The following is a 23,339-nucleotide window of genomic DNA, read 5'->3' on the forward strand; positions in this document are numbered from 1 at the left end:
GATTGAGGTGGGCGATGGCTTAGTCTAACTATCAGTTGCTCAGCCGTATTGAACTTCCGGATTGTCTTTGCTGTCTTTGACGGCGACGTGACCACGCTGATACGAGTTGTTTTGTTTTTTCCTTTAGGTTCCTATTTAACTATGCGATATACTGAAACTGTAGTGAATAACTTGTAATTTATCGCAGGGCACGTGTATGACTCTACTGCAGTTTTGCAAAATTTGTATTCATGTTTGAAGTTAACTGTAGTTGTTGAAGATGTACTATATATCTTGATAAGAGACTAACCCAAAGATGTATAAGTTGAAACTCTTATTCAACCCTTGTTTGTAAAATACTGTAGTTAGAATATGTTTAGTTCAATGAGATACCATTTTAGATAGTCGATTAGAAAGGTCTTATCATATAAACGCACACACTCCTTAATACAACCCTATTCTCACTTGTTGATAAGTTAAATATTCTTCGAGGAATTCCGGTATCTTTTTATCAATTAGTTGAAAAGCATAATTCAAAGTCTCATAATCACGATGGTTAGGCATTCAACATGGAAGGAAAACAATGTCTCTTGGAATATTGTACATAAAATAATTAGATTATGGCCTTTTGTGATAGGTCTTTTAAGTTCCTACCTACCCCTTATGAATAGAAATTATTTCCTTTAAATGACCAAGTCTTGTTTCCATTCTAGCTTTCTACAATAAGTCTCTGGCTTAGCCTTTAAGACGATAGTTACCTCCCATAGGAATATCACTAGATGCTACTGATATTGATCATCTATATATTGTTTATAAGACTATCACTAATAACCATCCTGAACCTCAAGTCAAGTATCTCTAGTATTGAAAGCTCACATATTATCTTAGAGTAATTCACTGACATATATCATATATTCAATGCGAAAGTGTTCATGAAGTTTTAAGGGTCCATCTAGTGCTAGATTATCGCGAGATACTCACTACTGCTTGGATAGGAATCAACATATCAAACAAAAATAACCTAATAAGTTTCATTGAGGCTTTGAGTATAGTTTGCCCACCTTTCTATGGAAGTATCTATTTAATCTTAGGCTAATATTTGTTCATAAGCCGATAGGCTCTCGTAATTAAAATTTATGTGATAATTAGAATATTTACTTATGATCCTAAGTGGAATAGGATAAGAAGCCCAATAAAACCGCTCGTTTTAAGAATAGACGACCTATTGCGATTTTATTGGTAAATAGAAGCGAATGAAGGGAGACCAACCACATCATCATTCTCCCATCTTGCAAAATACTCCTTTTCATCCGCATTACCTTCCGCAGTTTGAATTCGTTTGCAAACTTTCGCTGGAGAGTAGATGCTTAAAACATAGCGTAATACCAACTCGATATTCATAGAGCGGATTGATTGGGAATACGCATATGGTGCTCATTTACTATTGCGTACGATAGTGGCGTTGGAAACTGTAGGTATCGTAAGAGAAAACTGACTACTTAGATCACACTTCCTCAGTAAGATAGGTATACAGTGCCACCATTTGGCAAGATATTTGATAAGTAATATGGCATCTATCTAATACTAAATCGAAGTATGTCGCTATGTAAGGAAACCTCGTATCAGGGTTTACCAAGCAAGATAGAATGATAAAAGTGCCACTATTTCAAACACCAAACCTAGCCCGTACCTATCCTTTACCCTAGAACCCATATATATAACCACTGGAGAACCCAAAAAGGATCTAGCAAGTCAACTAGAAATAGTCAGTACTTGGAACATACGCTATACGCTAAGGGACGACTTACGGGCGCGGGGCCTGGAACAGTGTACTCGTGGAAGTTGGAGTAGATCTAATAAACTATTAGCATATCCTCTCATCACCGAAAAGGCCTTGGGTTTAGGAAACTCACGTTGGCGGTATAACCAGGGTCGGTCTCCTTAAAAGCGCCGGGGATTCGCACAGTCGTAGGGTTGTAGCTACCACTGCCGCCGGATACCTTGACCTGAGCGCAGGAGATGTAGAATTGAGGAGTACCAGACGGGTACGGGTTGTGGATCGCAAGACTCTGGATTCGCAAGAGATACTCGCCGTCCTCAATACACGACGGGACGGTGTACGAGTATGAGCCTACACGACCTTGTTAACTCGTGCTTTCGTAAAATAGGTCACTTATGGAGGGAATTTATGCTTACCGGACATATCCCACTTAGCTTCGCCACCTGAGAAGTCGGGAGCTATGAATAGGAGTTAGCAATTGAAGTACCAACGGCTTAAACACTTGAAGTGGCTCACCAAAGTCCTTGATCTTGAACCATTCACCACTGCCGTCGTATTCCGAGGCAGCTCCCGGAGCCTTGGACATGTAGCTGGTGGTTTGTTAGCATATCTGCTAGAATGCAAAGCACATCAATTATTCCGTACATGGAGATCGGCCCTTGGTGGTACACAGGCTAGCGAATAAGTTAGTTGTAATACTAGATAAGTAAATGAGGCGTATCTGGAATAGAATACATACGGTGTCGAGTGTGAAAGTGAATGATTCACCGGCCTTCACATCTACCGTCTTAGTATCGGCACCCTGAGCACCAACATTGCACCTTAGGTCGTTTGAAGTCAAATCTATAACGGTCATGGTAAGCGGAGAAGGGAAGAAAAAAAAGGATGTTCAAAATTTACCAGTAACAGGTGAGTTGTAGTTGCTGTTTTGTCGAACTATTCAAACCGGATTATATTAGTCTTTACTCTTATTTGTAACCAAACGGCTAGGTAAGGAGTCCTCTTCGTGAGACGTACTGTACTCGAACGGAGCATATTCAGTAGCATCGAGAGAGAGCTGCTGGAAGATGTAGTGGGCGGAAGCGCTGTTGGCTGCGAGCGCAGCAACGGCGGCAATGTTGGCGAAGTTCTTCATGGTGGGCAAGGGATAGCTTATGAAGTCTTAAGTTTGACCGTGACGATGATGGCGCTGTGCTTAAAGGTTTCACAACATTTCCCAGACGGCAAGGAGACACTTTATATAGATTATCAAATACCGATGTCCCGGGATCGCGGCATCAATGATGTCACTGTCTATATGCCAATAGCATTGCTTGTAAGCGAATGAACTGTCATTCTGTCCTGTTTTCTAACTAACTATTGGAATCGTGTTCCTCTAACCCGACATTTTTTAGAGGTAGCTCGAGCGGACCGTCGTTCCATCGTCGGCGATCATTGTTGCGACAAAGCAGGCCTTGCTACATGGAGAACACATAAGTTTTCCGGTACGCGAGAGCGCGCGGGCGTGGCTTCATGGGTTCGTCGTGGGGTATGTGTGGAGAATAGGAGGCCGTGAGGTTGTCCGAAAGAGGCAATACCGGAAGGACGTTGGGAAATTCTACCCATTTGGCAAGTCGATACTACATATTTCTACCTTAATATATAATGCTAATAAATGCCAACTACCGCAACCCACCTTGCCGGGTACGCTAATATTTATTACACGCCGCACCGGAAACCAGGGAGTTATCGTGCAGATGACCAATAATAGGAGAACCGAGAACCTTGAAGACAACGGTCCTATATGCTCATCATAACCAGAAATGGCCAAGTTATACCCTGTTTCTCACGTTAGTTTTTCTGATTTAAAGATGCGATTGGGAAGTAGTATCTGGAAACAAGATGTGCTTCGCTAGGCGGAATGGTCTAATGCTTGGGAAGTTAATTAAGATGTGATTCTATTTTAAGTCACTTCATGCGGATTATATCGTATATCGACTGAAAATTTATGCTATAGCCAATAACAAAACAAATACCTAACTCCATCACCGCGGGTTGAATTCCCGTACAATAACTTCGGACCGAACAGTCCATTAACTCTTATCACGTTATACGCAGGTTCAAAGATGCCTTCATAAGTCATTCGAGGGAATTTCTCAAACACATCTCCCTCCATCTACCTCGATGTTGACCCCGGTGATGAAGGCAGCTTCGTCGCTAGCTAGGTAACAACAAGCGTTAGCGACATCTTCCGGAGTCGAGCCTCTACCTAGCGGTATCAGAGACTCGAACGCTTTGCGGTTCTCAGCTGTGTTGGGCTTGCCGATGAATAGGTGTGTCATCCCTGTGCTTCCAACGACTGGAGAAACCGCATTGAACCGGATCTGCTGAGGTCCATACTCGACTGCCATCGTCTATCATATATTACGGTTAACATTTTCAGTTTAGATTTTAGATAAAATAGTGCCGGGCCAGAGGAAAAGGGATGGTGGCGGCGATTCCTCATACCTTTGTAGCATTAATCACAGCTGCCTTTGATGCATTATACCAGGTAAGCCTCGGGCGCGGTCGAACACCGGCGGTAGAAGCAACCTGAATAAAATTCCCCGATCTCTTCTTTTCGAGGAAGTAGGGTACGATAACGCTAGTGGAGATATATACAGACTTGACATTGACGTTCATGACGAGGTCAAAGTCTTTATCCGTCACCTCTTCGGTAGGCTTATTAGCGTACGTCGCTCCGGCGTTGTTCACCACAATGTCGAGCTGGCCAGACGTATCCAGAGCCGTCTGAAGAAGACGTTCCCAGTCCTCGCGTTTCGTCACATCGGCTGCTGCGAAATTACATCCCAGCTCCTGGGCTGCCGCTCGACCAGCTTCCTCCGAGAGATCGGCGATGATAATTCGAGCCCCTTCTTCGACGAATTTAGCTACGATGCCTTTGCCGAACCCCGACGCGCCTCCCGTCACGATTGCGACCTTGCCTTCTAGACGGGGTCGAGGAGCCATGATTGTGATTCTCTTTGCCTATTGAAGCTCTTACACTATTATTTTCTACGCGTGCGAGAGTCTCGTTGAAATTTGTCGATAATTCGATTTATGTTAAGTCGAGCCATCGAGTAGACGTATAAGACGAGCTGTCGAATTCATATTATGATGCGCCTGTGAGATGGAGGCGAATAGCGTGCGGGGAACTTGGGGACTCTTTAATGAAGATCCCCTCAGATTTCCCCTCATTATGAGATTCCTGCAGGTTCGTATATCTTTAATTGCCGTCGTTGCCTTGTCACTTTTAATGTTGAACAAGAAATATTCGTGTACGTTTCATATTTCGTATAATCATTGATGTATTATGAGATGTTGTAATGGAAATGGATTATGTTGCAATTATCATTAGATATATCTAATACATCTAACCTAGGTAGATATCTAATAGATATGTACAGTATATATTCATAATTATACTATGTAATATAAAGAAGATAAAGAGACGGTTGCTAGCTGAGATGAGAAGTGAGGCCGTACGCGATACCATATTAAGCTTAGTGGGTGGTAATTTAATATTTCAGCTCTGGGGAATAGATTGCTGATAAGTCCAACTAGGATGATCGAGTTACCGTATCCTTGTATTTAATGAAAAGGATCTAGTTTAGAGATAAGAACTTTATGTTATCAGTATCTCGACAGGGGACCTTGTAGTGTGCCTGATATACTAATAAACTAATAAACTAACAAACTAACAAACTCACAAACTCACAAACTTCGTAGCGCTCATCTACCATTCTTTATTCGTATCATCATATTTTATGTCTTCTTTTATGTCTCATCATTCATACCGATATTATTGACGATGGGGAGGCAATCTATTACCAGCGCTGGACCGCGCAGATCTGTAGAGATGACAGCAGCAGATGACGCACTCGCCAAGATGGGTTACAAGGCCGAGTTACCTCGAAGTCTGAGTATGCTTTCTGTTCTTGGCTTATCCTTTGCTATTGGTACGTATGAAAAAAAGAAATCATAAACTAGCTCTAGCATAGACGAATACTAATTAGTCAATAGTATGTAGTATACTATCCAATGACATCTCGTGACTCATATATCAATAGCCATTATATAACTACCTCCTAGATAGCTTCTAGATGGCTTCATATAATGTTACTAACACATAATAGATGGCCGTTCCATACGGTCTTAGTACTACATTTTACATATCGCTAGCAAACGGACAATCAGTTACTGTTATCTGGGGTTGGGTATTACTCTCCCTTCTTTCGACTGCCATCGCTGCTTCGCTCGCCGAAATCTGTTCCGTATATCCTACCGCGGGTGGCGTTTACTACTGGGCCGCATTATTATCAACGCCTCGATGGGCCCCGATTGCGAGTTGGATCACAGGATGGCTGACGCTGGTTGGTAACTGGACCGTCACCCTCTCTATCAACTTCGGTGGTGCTCAATTGATTCTCAGTGCCATTTCGCTATGGGACGAGGAGTTTGTTGCCAACGCATGGCAGACCATACTTATGTTTTGGGCTGTTATGCTCGTGTGCTACTTGATTAATATTTTTGGTTCTAAATATTTAGATCTTATCAACACCGTCTGTATATACTGGACTGGTGCCTCTATCCTCATCATCTTGATCGTTCTCCTGGTCATGTCGCCGAGCAAAAGAAGTGGCGAGTTCGTGTTTGCACATTATGATGCCTCGGCGTCGGGCTGGCCAACCGGCTGGTCATTCTTCGTTGGACTATTGCAACCTGCATATGTGTTGACGGGATACGGTATGGTCGCAGCCATGTGCGAGGAAGTACAGTCGCCTGAGCGCGAAGTTCCCAAGGCTATCGTCTGTAAGTAATCTATATAACTAACTCTCTTTGAATTATAATAACTATGAATTATAATGACTAACTCTGAATACTATAGTGTCGGTCGTGGCGGCCGGTCTTACAGGTCTTATCTATTTAATTCCGGTCCTTTTCGTGCTACCGGATGTCCAAACACTCCTTGAGGTCGCGAACGGTCAGCCAATTGGTCTCATTTTCAAGACGGCAACAGGAAGTGCCGGGGGTGGCTTCGGATTACTATTCCTTATCCTGGGTATTTGGTTATTTGCCGGCGTTGGTGCGTTGACGGCTTCAAGTCGTTGTACTTACGCTTTTGCACGCGACGGCGCTATCCCTGGCTCTGGTCTCTGGAGTAAAGTCGATAAGCGGTTCGATATCCCGTTATGGGCTCTCACTCTATCAGCGATCGTAGATTGCTTATTAGGCCTCATTTACTTCGGTTCATCGGCAGCATTCAGCAGCTTCACGGGAGTTGCTACGATATGTCTCTCGACGTCGTACGGACTACCAATTCTAGTTTCCGTTATGCGCGGTCGGAAGCAGCTAGAACATGCTTCATTTTCGCTTGGTCGTTTTGGTTTTATTATCAATGTGACAACGCTGCTATGGATTATCCTTGCCATCTTCTTATTCTGCATGCCGACTAATCTCACCGGGCTGAACGCTTCTTCCATGAATTATGCTAGTGTGGTATTTGCAGGCTTCGCTGCTATTAGTATCATCTGGTATTTTGCATGGGGCCGCAAACACTTCTCTGGACCACCGGTCTTGAAGTCTGAAATGGTTGATCATGGTGTAGGGGTTGTTAGGGGACAATCTCTAGACGAGGAGGTGGGAGCAAAGGAAGCAAGCACCAAAGAAGGGTCTGATTCGAAGATTGTATGATATTTTATAGGTCTAGCTACCTAAAGTTGACGAATCGAAAGGTAAACTATTATTTCTGTATTAATAGTCTAACTTAGACATTTAGAGGTCAATTTGAATGGCCCCCTTTCACTAATAGAGCCAAACTTGCCTAAATCAAATCATATCGACGCAGAACGATACAAGATAAACAGTACAGTATCGTAAGCAAATGTTGCCTTTCTTCGTGAATCGTTAATCTATGTATCAACATACTTATATGTTAACATGAGGACCCTGAGCTCTCTAACTAGTATATATATACCCTATACAGCTTTGGTGCTAACGTGGGTGACTTCGAAGCCCTTAAGGCCCTCTGCAGCGCCCTGGAACTCGCCAATTATACTCTTCCAAGCATCTGTCTCGCGCGCCTCCAAATGAGCTTGAACGCTCTCCCAGCCCAGGATAATAATTAACACGCGGGTCTTCTCGCCCTTGAAATCAACGTCCTTCTCGACCGTCCAGCCGAAAGAGGACTCACCCGTCAATCCCGCGAGGCTCGTGCCAGACAGCTTAGAGACGAACTTTTGCGCCTCGGTAAGCGTCTTGGCCGCGTCGGTGTCAGGCGCGAAGTAGGTAAATATGAGCTGGGCAACGGGGGATTTGCCTTTGCCATCGGCATTATCCAGCACGGTGGGCGGGAACGGAGTCAGCTCTGCGTGGATCACGGTAGCTAGCTTGGTGACGTGGGGCTTGACCTGGTCGATGAAGGCGCCGTAGGCTTCTGTTTGGGCCTGCAGGGCTTGGTGCGACTCGATGCTGTCCCAGTCGATGAAGAGGTCGACCTGCTCGGGGTTCTCGTGCACGGTGGAAGCACGCACGGCTTGGGCGCCCGATTGCTCTTTGATGACGGAGAAGAGCTTGTAGAATGTCTCCACGTCTGTGCCTGGCTTGAGGCTGTGGAGGACGATTTCGGTTACGGGAGCCATGGTTTATTGATTCTAGTTGTTGAGGTTGGTCGGTTGCTACTAGTATGGATGCATGCCCATGATATGTAGAATTCGGCGGGGAAATAATGAGGATATTTATACAGTTGCTTTCTGACTGACCCCTTTAGGTATGATGGCGCTAGCCTGTATGTCTATCCTATCCTATGTGGATCGTCGATATTGCTAGTGGCTCTTCGACGGGGGTATCGAAAGGCCACGACTGAACGGGCATTATACATATATACCTTGTAGCTGTATTAGGTAGGTGATTTGTTGATGGATTCGACGACGATTACGTCAGAGAAGTTGAGTATAGCACTAGGACTTTTAATTGTTTCGCTAGGCGTCTTACCATCACATCCCAAAAAGATTCCAAATGTAGTATTCATCCCGAGTGTCTTTGGTGATGATTCGGTGCGGGATAACAAGGTTCACCCGTTATATGGTGTTCAGCTCTGAAGAAGGAATTCTGACAGCTCTAGCTCTAGCTCTAGCAACAGTAAGATCAGGGATCGTGTTCCTTCGAAAAAAGGACGATAGGATGGCGGAATTAATGCGTAAATTGACATCTTTAACATCGTTTGAATATAGGACAGCCGGCATCTCTTGGCACCCTCAAGTTTCTAGACCAGACGCTAGGTGGAAAAGGCGGTCTATCTACTTGGTTCTATCGACCATTAACCTAAGCATATAGAATTATAGTAGTAGCATTAGATTACTTATTACTTAAACCAGATACATACATTTGTTAGGCTATCCATGCGATACTCTTTGCTAACGCCATATATTTTTCTGAATTAGTTCTACTATGACTTGCCGAGGCTGTAGCTTGAACTTGGACAACTTCTGTTGTAGCGTGATATTTCGTGAGCCAATGAAATAAATCCATATAAGCGACCATAAGTGAAATACCTCGCGTACGAATAGAAGCACATACTCCTAAGTATAAGTAACAATTTAATTATATTTCATCCAGCTCGTACGATACCATATCACTAACGGTATTCCCAGACACCACGTCAAAATATTCCAATCTAGGCGCGATCTTCTTTAGAAGTTGAGCAATATTAGCTGCTTCTCTAGTTATCGCATCTTCTGCGGAAGAAAGGGACGCCAGTTGCCCAAGCTCGAGCGACAACAACTGGGGAAGCGAAACATGACTATCTGCTAGATTTAGAAGATTGTAAGTCCCGTTGAGCTCGAGTTCCTCTAGCCTCGTGCCGCCGTTCTTGGCAGCCTCTATCAATGAAGATTCCGTAAGGTAGCATATGAATTTCAAATGTAGGACCTTGAGGCGCGGCTGGGCTTGTATTATACTGGCAAATTGAGAATCACCGAATTCTGGAGCTTCGACCTTATTGCCAGAAATGCTGAGCTCCTCTAACTTGCCAAGCCCCTGCGCTAGCTTGACGAGAGCCTCCGAGGGGATATGAATATGTTGACCCTCTATAGCTCTGTATTCCAACCTTAAATTCTGTAGGTTAATACATTGCGAGCCGATACTGTGGACTACGCGGTCCTGCACCGTGGTTAAAGGAAAACCTTCATATACGATATTCGCTTCTAGGCGAGTAAGTTTAGATAGATACGGCAGTAGGCTCGTAAGTCCTCCAGGCTCCGCAACACAGATGAATTCACGAAATTGCGGAAGAAGCTTTTCCTCGACGTCGTTCCGGGATTGTTCTGTGACGATTCTCGAGGCCAGTTCTGCAGTAATGAGTTCCTGGAACTCTAGAATTTCAAGGCCGGGCTTTGTAGCGAGAGCAATAATGACGGAGTCTGTTACGGCTCGGCTCATGCCGTACATAACTGATATTCGCTTTAGATTCTTAGCGCCGTTAAGGAGCTGAAGGAAACCCTCAGGGGAGATGAGGTCCCGCGGGTTATCGATGAGTAGCTCTTCTAGGAGCGGACAAGAAGTCTGCAGCTTGTCTAGGAAGGAATCTGAGATGGGCCCTCCGTAGAAGATAAAGCGCTTCAGCTTAGGTTGAAGATACGGTTCCAGAGATGTGTCGTCATTGTGGTCCGAGGCATCTAGCCAAAGAGTCTCAAGGTTGGGGAATTTTAAATCCTTGAATAGTGTATGATGAGAAGCATCATCGCCGAAAAACTCTAGAGATGCAACTTTGTCGGCATGAGCTTGTAAGTTCTGGGGCTCGCTTTCTGCTATTTTTGCAAGGGTAGAAATGGAGGGTTTTTCGTCAGACATTATGGCGAGAAGTTGGTATAGAAATAGAAATTGTGTAATTACCTCTAGGAGGTAAGTATTGAAATATTTATGGTACCTAAGATATCAAGACACTTGGAAAAAGTGGATATGATCGAGATTTTATCATATTTTGAAAGACATATTATTTACAAGTAATCAACATGAGAAAATCACAAAAAAAATGTTTAAACGATATATCAGTTTAGACATGATCTACTACACCTGGCGCCTTTTTGCCTTTGCTACCAATTCTATATACTGTAAAGGTAATATATTCAGCTCTTCTAGTTTCACAGCGCCGCGTCTCTTGGCTATGCCTCTAACGAAATTCAACCCTCCATACCTAATACATATCATTCCCACGTAATATATTCATCATCGTATCATATCTTGACTCGAGCTGCCTACCTATTTCTCTATGAATCTAATAATCAAGATATTTCTAGCATCTAAGTAATTGTTATGTCTTAGGCTAAACAGACATCTTCATCGGGATCGTCTTGTGAGGTTCGTAATTTAGAACCGATATATCCTCTACCTTCCACCCGTCGATTGAGCCACCACTATCACGCTTGATCTGTAGTTCGGGGAATGGACGTGGCTCGCGCTCTAGCTGTACTTTCAAGGCGTCAACGTGGTCGATGTATACGTGTGCGTCGCCCATAACGTGTGTTAAACTACCAGGGACTAGATCGCAGACATGTGCTAACATATGCGTCAGCAGCGCGTAGCTCGCGATGTTGAAAGGAACACCGAGACCCATGTCGCAGGACCGCTGGTACAATTGGCAGTGAAGATGACCTTTTGGCTTCTCTTCTCCATTGTTCTCCTCGTCCCTATTCTGTCTCGGGAACGAGACATAAAACTGCGCGAACATGTGGCACGGAGGTAACACCATTTTCTTCAGGTCGGCCGGGTTCCAAGCGGAGAGAATCATGCGGCGGTCGTAGGGATTATTGCGCAATTTGTGGATAACATCAGCTAGTTGATCGACGCCTTGGCCGGTATAGTCTGTGCGTGCATCGACGTATTCAGCGCCGAAGTGGCGCCATTGGAAACCGTAGACGGGGCCTAGATCACCAACTTCACGATCTTTGAGTCCTAGGTTGTCGAGGAATTCGCGTGATCCGTTGCCATCCCATATCTTGACGTCTTGCGCGCTGAGCGATGTCGATGATGTATTTCCCTCGATAAACCATAAAAGCTCGGCTATTACAGCACGCAGGAACACGCGCTTCGTCGTTAATAATGGTAGAATCGGCTTGCCGTTATCGTTGAGACTGAACTTGAGCGATCGAGGGGCGAAGATGGAGTATGTCCCGGTACCGGTTCTACAAGGGAAGTCGAGTTTTAGAAACTTTTTTCTAGTCTTTTTGATATACTGGGTAATAAATAGAGAGGATAAAGCTATAGCTTACCGGTCTGGTCGACGCTCTCCGTGATCTAAGATCTCCTGAACGAGATCGAGGTATTGGTACTCTTCGTGTCGTGGTGAGGATGCCATCTTGAATGATATTATGTTTACAGCCTCTTTAAAATTATTAGACTAATTGGCAAGTGAATCAGCAGAGGAAGGGGGAATTTGCGGATTCGTGATGGACGACGTAGAATGAAGAAAATATTTATTAGTGACGCGACGGGGAACGCGTCTTGTTTAATGGGATGCTTAATATTCCGTACATAGGTACATAGGTACATAATAATTAATTAGAATCTACTTATCGATAAGCATATCCTATCGCGGGGTCATAGTGGGATGTTTTAGAGGTACGTAGGTACATAGGTACCTAGGTACCTACTATTATACACATTGTCACATCTTGACTATCATCCGGACTCTACATATCTGCCAGAACTATAATTATGATTATGACTATTCTATTCTATTGCCGTCAAGTTTCTTAAGCGTCCGCCAATGCTTTCTTGCCTCTGAAAAAACTGCTAAGCTTTCCCATCATCTGTCCTAATCCCCCGTTTTCGCTTCCCTCGACCAAGCCATCACGGATCCAACCAGGTAGCTTAGTCTTAATGCGGTCGGCTGCAAACCGTCGGTCAACTAGCACAATGGCGGCGTAGTCGTTTCGATGACGAATAGCGCGCCCGATGCTCTGATTCACGGCACGCATACATGCATTCTCGTAGAAATCGCGAGCCGCCTGTTTTGCTGCTACGAGAGCTTCGCCTTTAGGTATAGACGGATTGGTGGCTTTTATGCGCTCGAGTGTGGTCGACTCGATGTACTCGATACGAGCTTTCCAGTCCGGTGAATGGATATTCGGATATGGTAACCCGACCACCACCACGCAACGGCCTAGTCGGTCAGAAAAGTTGATTCCTTCGCTCATCTTTCCACCAACCACACTTAATAATAAGGCTCCGTTTCTATTAAGCGGAGGGCCGGGTTTACTATCACCCAGGATCGCCTCGCTATACTGCGCTAGCACTTCGTCGCTCGATGCTCCCTTGGTCTCGCGGAATACGGCCTTCTTGGCTTGTAGTTTCTCCATTAGCGGTTTAGGCTGGCCGGTATTGACCTCGCTCCAAACAGATACCACTTCGTCAAGATATCCGTAGCTAGGGAAGAAAATAACAACGCCGTCCGGAACAGCCGTACAAATGTTGAGGATCGCGATTCCTAGCTCATAGATCATCGACTTGTCACTACGCTTCTGGAAACTGAACTCGAACTCCACGCTCCTGGTATCAGTCTTTGGTCTCGGAGATGACAATGTCCAAACGCAAAGATTTGATGATGGAATCACATGGCCGCAGCTAAGAGTCGTGATTTTATTTTGTGCCAAGTCCGGGAAAAGGTGTGCCGTATAATCCTCAAATGGTGACATAGTGCCGCCGGCAAGGATGACTGCTCGTGCACTTGATGCTATAGAAGAAAATGCGTGTGTAGGTGAAAGGAGGAGGTAAGAAAGCTTGATATCGTCTTGGGAAACTTTGTGGTAGAAAATACGACCTTCAGAGCTCAGGTTGTTCAAAGAGACAAGAAATGAGAGGAGAGTATGAAGAACAGGTGTTGACCGTATTATGGATGAAGCATCTCCCGCGCCCTGAGACTCGGCTTGCGCAACATATCCTTCGATTTTATATGCGAGTTTCGAGTCTTGTATGTATTGAATGAGTTTATACATATTAATCTGATCGATGCCCTTGGACTTTAGAAGGACATTAGGGTCGACTATTCCTTGGTCGCTCTAGAAGCATATATGTTAGTATTTTAATTTAAGAATTTGATAATAATGAGAAGCCTATGCCTCACCTTTAGTTCCGACGCGCTTTCTAGCCATACCCTTAGGCCATCTACAACCTTAGCGACTTGCGCAACCATGACTCGGTTTCCACCCTTGAGCTTCTTTCCAAACTTCTTAACATATACGCCAAGCATTTGCCTGGCTCGCTTTAGTTCGTTGAGGCTGATCTCCGAGGCGTATACGTTAGCTACCGCATCCATGATATTATGGGCTTCGTCAACGATAACCACGTTGCCCTCTAATTTGATACCGAGAGCATCCCTAGCGGTCTTCTGCAAAAGTAAAGGATAGGGTAACGTAATGATCTCTGCGCTAGGCACTGCTGTTCGCGAGGCGTAATAAGGACACACGTGTAGCTTCTTGCCAAGCTCGAAGAGATCCTCAATATCCGGAAGAGTAGCAAGGGCGCTGTCTCGAAACTGATGTGTTAAACTTAGGCTGTCCGCATTCGGTACGAATTGGCACCTATCCTTTGACTTTGGCTGCTGAAGCTCGGTACAGCGATCGTTGATCGCGGGGAGAGAGCTGAGACGAGAGACCGACGGATTGATGCAGAGTCGTTGACGTGAAGATAGCGGGAGGTGCTTAATGCCTTCCGATTCGGTGCTTGAGTTATCGCCAAGAAGAGAATCTGGTAACGATGCTGGGAAATTTGGTCGGCGTAGCTCCGAGATGAATTGTGTCAATTGTGAATGCGTTCTCGATGTATAATAGATCTATGATGAATTAGTTTAAGCCATCAGAAGTACCCGCGAGCGAACGCGCCTTAATCTCGTTTTCGCCCATCTCCTCGCTCTCTTCTTTGGTTTGAAGGCTTCCTAAGCCTAACTTGTTCATGAGGTTCCGTGTCTCCTTGCTGAATCCCAATGGGTTATCGCTGTCCTGAGATGCATCTTCGTCCTGACCTTCATCCAATAGCCACTCATCGTCATCATCGTCGTTATCAGTCTTCTTACTCTTTCTAGCGTTACCATCTTCCAGTCTCCTTCGCTTGGATCCTCTCTCTTCTGTCATCTTTTCTTTGGCTCGTATTTTTCTCAACCGCGCCTCTCTTTCTTCCCATTGCTTAATTATCTCGTCTCTCTTCCGCTTTAGCATTTGATCAACAATCCAGTCCGGCTCATCTTTAAACTCCTGGGCGGCTTCAGTAACCGAAGTCTCAAACTTCGATCTCTTGTGGTTACGTAACCAAGTAAGAGCAGCGCATATGAGCGAGAGAGATTTCCCCTAAATATGTTAGCGTAGAGAAGACTTAGATATAAACATCAACATACGGTGCCAGTTGGGCTCTCGAGAATACCAATTTGCCCTTCTCCTTGCTGTAAGACCTCATATGCGGTGTTCATGAATTGCTCTTGTACGTCATATGGCGTATATGGATGATGGAAGTCGATTCTCTCGACTCCTCCTATTATTTCTTCCATATAGGAGGTTGACTGGTTAACTTATTGACTAGTTGTCCCTGGATAGTACGAATTACTTCGTGCAACTCTTCTGGTTAGAGCAAGTTCTCAACATGCAGTGTTTAATTATTAAATGCAGCGGATAGGCTTATGATGGTTAAGAGCGTTGATTATGTCTTCGATGGCAAAACTAGTGAGAGCGTACTCATGCACCGTTTGCACAAAAGCTACACTTGCTTCAAGTCCGGGTACATCTATGCTAAAAGCCATCTACAAGTTCACCAGGGTATATGCGCTCTTCAGGATAGTCCCTGGATATAATATGTAATTTTATATCCCAAGTAGGCACCTTAGGGATCTTCTTATACAATTCCAATAGGAATGAATAAGGGGTATGAGCCGTCTTTGGTAGCCTGGGAATTATTCGGTGAGTTGTAATTGTGAAATGGTGAAATGTAATTGGCTTGAGACGAAGTGCATGTACGAAGTATTGGGGTACATAAACATTTACCTTATTTTGATGTGTGGCTTGTGGTGTTATCGATAGTGGAAATGGCTAGTGACAATTCCTAAATTTATGTGGCTTAGACCCCACAGCGCCAAACCCTACCCAAAAAATTAAACGAAGAGAATTTCACAAACTCAATACAACATTCAAAACCCGCCCTAATCTTCGCAACCCACCTCGAGTAGGCAATTTCAACACATCACAACCAAGCCACTCATCCGACAAAATGCCTACCAGATTGTCGAAGACCAGGAAGCAGTACGTTATTACCGAATCCAATTTATTACTTGTTGCTGCAATTATCGTCGCGCCGGCTCGCCTTTATTATGCCATGAATTTTGGATATTTTAATCGAGTAGTAGGAAAGAGGAGGGATAACAGGAGAACAACACAACCAAAAGCAATGCGAAAATGGAATTCAAGAAAATTTCACGATACTACTGCGATAAATCCGTCAGGACGATAATTAAAGGCATATCTATGGCATCCGGCGCGACGAATTGAGCAGCAATTGATTTTTTTTTGTTCGTGTGCTAACGATTTAATAGCCGTGGCCACGTCTCGGCCGGTCACGGTCGTGTTGGTAAGCACCGCAAGCATCCCGGTGGTCGTGGTATGGCCGGTGGTCAGCACCACCACCGAACGAACATCGATAAATACCATCCTGGTTACTTCGGTAAGGTTGGTATGCGATACTTCCACAAGCAACAGAACCAATTCTGGAAGCCTATCATCAACCTCGACAAGGTACGTTGATTAAATATACATGCTGCCCTCTCCAGATACAGCGAAATACCGAATACTCCTAGGATGTCACTTCCTGGTCGAGACGAGGGTTTCGTAGCTGTTATAATTCATATCTGGATATATTTACTGACGTGGTGTTTTGTAGCTGTGGTCGCTCATCCCTACTGAGACCCGCGAGGCTTACCTATCCGGCGAGAAGAAGGACACCGTCCCTGTCATCGACCTCCTTCCCCTAGGCTACTCCAAGGTCCTCGGCAAGGGCCGAATTCCCGAAGTCCCTCTAGTTGTCCGAGCAAGATGGGTCAGCAAGTTAGCGGAGAAGAAGATCACGGAGGCTGGTGGAGTTGTTGAGCTGGTCGCGTAAGAATGCGTAGGCGGGATGGTTTCTATTTGCGGAACAAGGGAACGGATACCTGACGTTTGGGACGGTTGTAACTCACGGACCTGCACATATAGCAGGTAGTCTTCGGCTTTCTCGAGCATCGCATGGCATGATCGGATTCTACGAAAGGGAGTTCAGCTGAATACAAAAAATGCATTTTACCCAATTCAGAAGGCGACCTTAGCGCCTAATTACGATTTTCAGGAGCTGGGCAGAGAGGCTTGCCGAAGGTGCCTCCGTCCTGTAGAGTACTAGGCTATGTATCCAAGGCCGTATGTACTCTTCTCTTTGGTGGAAAATTGCTGCAGATGGCAGTTTCGACCGTAGTGAACTGCTTCTGATACCCGGTGTCCCGAATGTGAGATAACTTGAACACCTTGAACACCGTTTAAATGCTTGGGGATCGTAATTTAACAATGGATCCTACTATTCATAACTCATGTACTGAGCTAGTAAGACTTTTCCCTTGTGGATATTATAAACCCTGAATACTTAAATTGAGATGGCTCATATAAAGGGTCCTTTGTAAGACCCTGTTATAATCTTAAAGTTTCGGAGGGACTTGTATATCTGAGTCGGTCATGTAAAGACAGAATATTATGAGACAATACCTAGGTAACTGTTAAACTTGTGGATATCTTGAACAAACTAATTATGAAGGATATAAAAACAACTGCGGTTTGATATAATGCTGGACTTAAATCTACATTCTAAGTTAAATATAACTACCTCTTTCGTCATTTTTTAGATCTGGCATGTGATTATGGTCTTGTGTGCCTTTTGTTATTTGTGTTTGGATCAAGTGACTCGATACGACCGGATAAGCCGTACGAATAAACATGGCACTAGTAGGTCCGTGTTTCCCGCTTTGACTGTAATTGTAATTGGGTAAGGACTAATTACCTAGGAACCTACCTAGGTAAGGTACCTAGGATGTAAGGCTATTAGGTATTTTAGGTATTTTAGGTATTTTAGGTATTGTTGAGTTTTACTTTGCATGTGCTGAGACCGTTGGAATTCAATACATTATGTACCTACATGTATCCATATATAAGCGGTTCAACACGTCATTTCGGCGCTAAAGTTATCGATAATACATATTGACTGCTTAACGACCTAGCCTATCGTTATTAATACAGGTAGGTAGTACCTACAAAGATACGCTACAATGTACCTACGTGCTGCAACTTGCTTCCACTGCAATGTGATATTATCCTATGTATATGCGGACTTATCCCAGGTTATTCTAGGCTACACTCACATTCAAAAAAAGATCCATCCACATGCAACACGCTCTCAAGTCACCTACTCATCCAATCAACTGATCCCTTCCCGATTCCAATCTAGTCATCCGTCACCCCGGTCTGAGCAGTCGTATTTGACTGTTATGGTCTAGTACCTAGCTAATAATACTATTATCATTATCTGCCTCACATTGTCTGCTTGTCTGCCTGCCCGCCTGTCCATCACTTCGCTTTTGCCTAAGTTTCACCATCGCCTACCTTTCCGATGATGCAAAACCATCTCTGAATCTGACGCCTAAGTTAAAAGGCTGACTCTTGATTCGATAGTTTAGAGTCTGGCGCAACTTGTGTCCCTTTGTCTTAAAACCTCCGCAGGTCGCGGACGAACCTTGGCAACGCTGGCTTGAATAGCCGTGTCTATCTCCCATTCGCCTCTCGTTTGTGTAGCCTATACCTGTACGACAGACCTACCGAAACTAATTCGAGAGCTTAAGCCCCGAGAACGGTATAGAGAAGCCAGTAGCGGTTAATATAACATATAACCTTAGTTTATTTTCAGTTATGGCACCCTTATCGGAAGAGAGTACTACGCATCATCGCGTCAGCAAAAAGCTTCATAAGAAGCAAAAAGATGATCACCAGCCGACAATGGAGCTTCCCGAACGCTTGAAAGATCACGGCGACGATGTAGATGAGGATGTTCTATTACCTAACCAAGGCGCCCAGATGTTTATGAACATGAATCAATCGATATTCGGATTGATTGCCGCCGCCGGCTCGAACGTAGATTTTAACGACCGGTTCGAGGGCCAATCGAGCGACGAAGATGAAGATGTTGATCGGACCGAAAGACAGAGGAAGGGTAAGGGACGGGAACAAATTGCGCAGACCACAGTGTTAAAAAAGCCTCCTTTGGGAAGAGAAAAGGGGGACAAGCAGCGTAGGAGATTATCGGGACAGCTCTTACGCTCGTTGCCTCAACTTCCGCGCCTTGCGACACGATCTAAATTCAAGCAATCTAAAACCTCCGGTCTCCAACCCTCTGACTCAAGCGCAGAAGGCGAAGGTGACGGTTTAGGACCCCCAACAATAGACTCGAGCTCGCCTATACTTGATGCTGCTAAAAACGACCGCGAAGAAAGACTTGCCCCAGTCATGAGTAGGATGCTAGAGGCGAGAGAGGAAATGTCGTCGAGGCCAAGCTTTGACATTGAGAGACTATCTGGGGATCATCGTAGGGGCGACGGAGAAGAAGTCGGTCCCAGCCTGCTTTCTCGGCAATTGAAACGTATATTCGAGTTTGACGAGCCCGAAGAAGTCATCGAAGGTATTACTCCAGTCTCTCTCTCTATTCAGCCTTGAATTATAAGCTGCGAATTATGAACTTGGCTAATTGCGTCCTCTACTAGAATACCCTTGTTGGTTACTACAAAGTGTCCTTCTACAGGGTTATATGTACATCACTGCAAAACACATTTGCTTTTATGCTTACTTGCCGAAGAAAGCTGTATGAATCTCTATCTTAGATGTTTTTTTTTTTTGCTGCTAACAACTTAAGCAGCATGAGGTTGCCAAATCTGGATACCTATCGAAGAGCGGCAAAAGGAATCCTAAATACAGCCGTTACTGGTTTCGTTTAAAGGGAGATGTGTTGGCATACTATCGCGATCCATCCAATCTCTATTTTCCCCATGGACAGATTGATCTAAGCTACGCCATCTCAGCTAGTATCGACGAGAAAGAAAAGGATGGCTTATCCTTCTCCGTCGTGACACATCACCGAACATATCACCTTAAAGCCGATAGCGCCCCGAGTGCCAAAGAATGGGTCAAGAGCTTGCAACGAGTTATTTTTCGATCCCACAATGACGGCGACAGCGTCAAGATTTCCTTGCCGATCGATAACGTTATAGATGTCGAAGATAGCCAGATGATCGAATTTGCTGACACGTGCAAAATCCGTGTCATCGATAACGATGAGACGTATGCGATTGACGAAGTAAGGATGAATCTATTCGTACAGAAATATGTTATATACTAACCTCGATAGTATTTCTTCTCATTTTTCAGCTTTAGCAAAGAGGCTATCAACGTCCTCAAAATCCTAGTTGATGATGCATCGAAGCAAACAAAGTCAAGTTCGTCTCAGCAACAGAGCCAAGGAGGAGTCTCTCGACACAGTTCCGCGAGCCCAAAACGGAAACCCGGCCCTGCTACGCTGGATCTCAAATCCCAAACGATCCGCGAAAATGTGAGAGCGACACTGGTTCCCATGTCGCCACACAGTCCGCGAGAACTGAGCCCTCGAGCCAGTGGTGACGTGACTCGTAGCAGCTTTGACGCATTTCGTCAGTTCGGGCGGCGAAGCCTTGATCTTGATACCCTAACGCGGGATGCGTCGCCCCGTCGAAGCTTTAGCGCTACCAGCAGGTCACTGAGCAAGCACCGTATGCACGATAGCACAGTGCCGCAGGACAAATTAGAATCCTCCGAGTCATATGTACAGTCTCTAGAAGACCCGAGCACTTCCGCTATGGCGTCTTCGTCGAATGAGGATCCTTCTGGCAGTCAGATCCTCCGAGGCAGCGAAGTCTTTCATAGACCTACTCTCAGGCGCTCTATCTCAGCCTCTCGAGCTTCGAGGCGCGACAGATCAACCGGTACAAGCCGTTTACGTGACAAATCAGACGAGTCAATCGTTTTTGATAAGCATCGCGCCGTCACTACGGGACACGTGAATGACCTTAGAGCTAATGAGAAATTTGATCAAACGTCTGCAGCAACGCCGGGACTAAACAAAATTGCAAAAATGGGAGCTTATCCGTTACAACGAGCAGGTTTATTTGCCAACTACTTAAATCAAACCAGCCGCCATATGAGTAACCTATTAGCTACCGAGTCGATGGGTTACGTAGAAAAAGTATCGGGCATGTGGAAAGGTGGCCGCAAGCATTATCACGAGGCCCCTGCCCTCAAACCTGATGGCGAATTAGACGACGACGACGGCGTCGATATGGATCGATTCCGCGCGCATTTTGCCCTCCCGGAAACCGAGAAACTCCAGGCAACTTACTACGGCTACATTGTCCGAGTGTTGCCGCTCTATGGTAAGGTATACATAAGCGAACGGTATTTCTGCTTCCGTAGCCTGCTACTCGGAACCCGGACCAAGTTAATCCTGCCTCTGAAGGACATCGAGACTGCCGAGAAGGAGAAGGGGTTTCGCTTTGGGTATTCTGGCTTGGTAATTGTTATCCGTGGTCACGAAGAGATATTCTTTGAATTCAACAAAGCAGAAATACGGGATGACTGCGCGGTTACTCTGCTACGAAGTCTCGAGACTACTCGTTATCTCCGAGAAATTGGCATGCTAGATCAGGAAGAACACGAAGATGTGGACGAAGCGATGGCGGAACGCGACGCGCTTCACAAAGCACGACTTCAAGGAAATACAGAGCACGAACTAAAGCTACCCCACGAAACATCTTGTCTCGGCGATTCGTCGCCAACAATTCTCTTCGACGATCCTAGGGCATCGTTCCTAAATTTCAAGCCCTCCGAGCCGATGAAGATCACCTGCTTGACAATCGGATCAAGAGGAGATGTTCAACCCTATATTGCGCTCTGCAAAGGATTAATGGCTGAGGGACATAAGCCTCGAATAGCAACACATGCTGAATTTAAGACCTGGATCGAGGGACACGGTATCGAGTTCGCACCGGTGGAGGGGGATCCCAGCGAACTCATGCGTATTTGTATCCAAAACGGCACATTTACGTGGGCTTTCTTGAGAGAAGCCAACTCAAAATTCCGAGGCTGGCTGGACGAGCTCCTCGCATCTGCTTATACGGCATGCCAAGGTTCAGACCTGCTTATCGAGAGTCCTAGCGCTATGGCCGGGATTCACATCGCCGAGGCTCTAGCTATTCCATACTTCCGAGCTTTCACGATGCCCTGGACCCGAACGCGCGCTTACCCTCACGCTTTCGTCATGCCTGAGCATAAGATGGGTGGTGCTTACAACTACGTTACATATGTTATGTTTGACAACGTATTTTGGAAAGCGACGGCGCACCAAATTAACCGTTGGCGAAATAATATTCTTGGCTTGCCTAATACTAATTTGGAAAAATTACAGCCGAACAAGGTGCCTTTCCTTTATAACTTCTCCCCAGCCGTCGTCGCACCTCCGCTTGACTACAGCGACTGGATCCGCGTGACAGGTTACTGGTTCTTAGACGAAGGGACCGAGTGGAGTCCACCCGATGATCTTAGGAACTTCATCCAACAAGCACGCAAAGACGACAAGAAGCTGGTTTATGTTGGTTTCGGTTCGATAATTGTTCCTGACCCGGCGAAGATGACACAAGAAGTCATCGACGCGGTATTGAAAGCTGACGTCCGATGCGTTCTGTCCAAGGGGTGGTCAGACCGACTTGGTAGTAAGGATGCCGCGGTGCCTGAACAAACCCTTCCTCCCGAGATATTCCAGATTAAAAGTGCGCCTCACGACTGGCTATTTGCGCAAATGGACGCCGCTGCTCATCACGGCGGTTCGGGGACCACAGGCGCTAGCTTACGTGCTGGTATTCCTACCATTATCCGTCCGTTCTTCGGCGATCAATTCTTCTTCGGAAGTCGAGTTGAGGACTTGGGCGTTGGTATCTGCTTGAAAAAATGGGGCGCCAACAGTTTTGCAAGGGCGCTGTGGGAGACGACGCACAGCGAAAGGATGATAGTCAAGGCTAGAGTATTAGGAGAGACCATACGCAAGGTGAGTCTAACCAAAAACGTATTTTTGATTATAGGTATCTAATCATACTTACTTCTTATAGGAAAATGGTGTCGATACGGCGATTCAATGTATCTACCGCGATCTTGAGTATGCCAAGAGCCTGATCAAATCCAAAGCTGGGAAGAACGCCGCTACGGCTAGCAGCCCTGATGGCACCATAGCTGACGACTCGGAGGAAGAGAGTTGGACGTTTGTTGGAGGGGACGACATAGATCCGGAGCTTGTTGTTAAGAAAAGCGCGCTCTCTCAGATGGAGTCCAGTATGGGCGGAGCGACCGGGTCCACGGCGTTGGGCTCGAGGTTGCTCGGTAGTAGAGTTGGGACAAATTCTGGGATGATCAGGTCTGCGTCGACTACGACGGGTTCTTAG

The 23,339-nt window shown here is 45.4% G+C and overlaps 9 protein-coding genes across 9 annotated transcripts; 3 read left to right on the forward strand and 6 right to left on the reverse strand.

The window, feature by feature from the left end:
* Window positions 1–1,681: 1,681 nt before the first annotated feature.
* Window positions 1,682–2,894, reverse strand: GL218_09165 (putative endo-beta-1,4-glucanase D; the record flags this gene model as incomplete). Its single annotated transcript, XM_033585991.1, has 9 exons — window positions 1,682–1,723; window positions 1,788–1,832; window positions 1,893–2,110; window positions 2,176–2,217; window positions 2,276–2,349; window positions 2,405–2,433; window positions 2,499–2,602; window positions 2,660–2,695; window positions 2,777–2,894. 9 exons carry the CDS (start codon window positions 2,892–2,894, stop codon window positions 1,682–1,684), a joined length of 708 nt encoding a protein of 235 aa, XP_033439881.1.
* Window positions 2,895–3,894: 1,000 nt separating this feature from the next.
* On the reverse strand, window positions 3,895–4,747 carry GL218_09166 (4-formylbenzenesulfonate dehydrogenase TsaC1/TsaC2; the record flags this gene model as incomplete). The annotated part of the gene is made up of 2 exons (XM_033585992.1): window positions 3,895–4,152; window positions 4,247–4,747. 2 exons carry the CDS (start codon window positions 4,745–4,747, stop codon window positions 3,895–3,897), a joined length of 759 nt encoding a protein of 252 aa, XP_033439882.1.
* Window positions 4,748–5,913: 1,166 nt separating this feature from the next.
* GL218_09167 (Polyamine transporter TPO5) lies at window positions 5,914–7,471 on the forward strand (the record flags this gene model as incomplete). The annotated part of the gene is made up of 2 exons (XM_033585993.1): window positions 5,914–6,589; window positions 6,666–7,471. 2 exons carry the CDS (start codon window positions 5,914–5,916, stop codon window positions 7,469–7,471), a joined length of 1,482 nt encoding a protein of 493 aa, XP_033439883.1.
* A 284-nt stretch (window positions 7,472–7,755) lies between these two features.
* Window positions 7,756–8,418, reverse strand: GL218_09168 (uncharacterized protein; the record flags this gene model as incomplete). Its single annotated transcript, XM_033585994.1, has 1 exon — window positions 7,756–8,418. One exon carries the CDS (start codon window positions 8,416–8,418, stop codon window positions 7,756–7,758), a length of 663 nt encoding a protein of 220 aa, XP_033439878.1.
* Window positions 8,419–9,379: 961 nt separating this feature from the next.
* On the reverse strand, window positions 9,380–10,627 carry GL218_09169 (uncharacterized protein; the record flags this gene model as incomplete). The annotated part of the gene is made up of 1 exon (XM_033585995.1): window positions 9,380–10,627. One exon carries the CDS (start codon window positions 10,625–10,627, stop codon window positions 9,380–9,382), a length of 1,248 nt encoding a protein of 415 aa, XP_033439879.1.
* A 472-nt stretch (window positions 10,628–11,099) lies between these two features.
* On the reverse strand, window positions 11,100–12,131 carry GL218_09170 (Thymidylate synthase; the record flags this gene model as incomplete). The annotated part of the gene is made up of 2 exons (XM_033585996.1): window positions 11,100–11,958; window positions 12,046–12,131. 2 exons carry the CDS (start codon window positions 12,129–12,131, stop codon window positions 11,100–11,102), a joined length of 945 nt encoding a protein of 314 aa, XP_033439936.1.
* Window positions 12,132–12,528: 397 nt separating this feature from the next.
* Window positions 12,529–15,314, reverse strand: GL218_09171 (ATP-dependent RNA helicase chl1; the record flags this gene model as incomplete). The annotated part of the gene is made up of 4 exons (XM_033585997.1): window positions 12,529–13,833; window positions 13,899–14,606; window positions 14,656–15,117; window positions 15,165–15,314. The coding sequence occupies 4 exons, from the start codon at window positions 15,312–15,314 to the stop codon at window positions 12,529–12,531; spliced, it is 2,625 nt and encodes an 874-aa protein (XP_033439935.1).
* Window positions 15,315–16,027: 713 nt separating this feature from the next.
* GL218_09172 (60S ribosomal protein L27a) lies at window positions 16,028–16,912 on the forward strand (the record flags this gene model as incomplete). The annotated part of the gene is made up of 3 exons (XM_033585998.1): window positions 16,028–16,059; window positions 16,350–16,548; window positions 16,694–16,912. The coding sequence occupies 3 exons, from the start codon at window positions 16,028–16,030 to the stop codon at window positions 16,910–16,912; spliced, it is 450 nt and encodes a 149-aa protein (XP_033439934.1).
* Window positions 16,913–18,735: 1,823 nt separating this feature from the next.
* Window positions 18,736–23,339, forward strand: GL218_09173 (Sterol 3-beta-glucosyltransferase; the record flags this gene model as incomplete). The annotated part of the gene is made up of 5 exons (XM_033585999.1): window positions 18,736–19,501; window positions 19,584–19,681; window positions 19,736–20,173; window positions 20,225–22,948; window positions 23,010–23,339. The coding sequence occupies 5 exons, from the start codon at window positions 18,736–18,738 to the stop codon at window positions 23,337–23,339; spliced, it is 4,356 nt and encodes a 1,451-aa protein (XP_033439933.1).

The sequence above is a fragment of the Daldinia childiae genome (genome assembly GCF_008694065.1).
Source record: "Daldinia childiae strain JS-1345 chromosome Unknown Scaffold16, whole genome shotgun sequence".
Lineage (NCBI taxonomy): Eukaryota > Fungi > Ascomycota > Sordariomycetes > Xylariales > Hypoxylaceae > Daldinia > Daldinia childiae.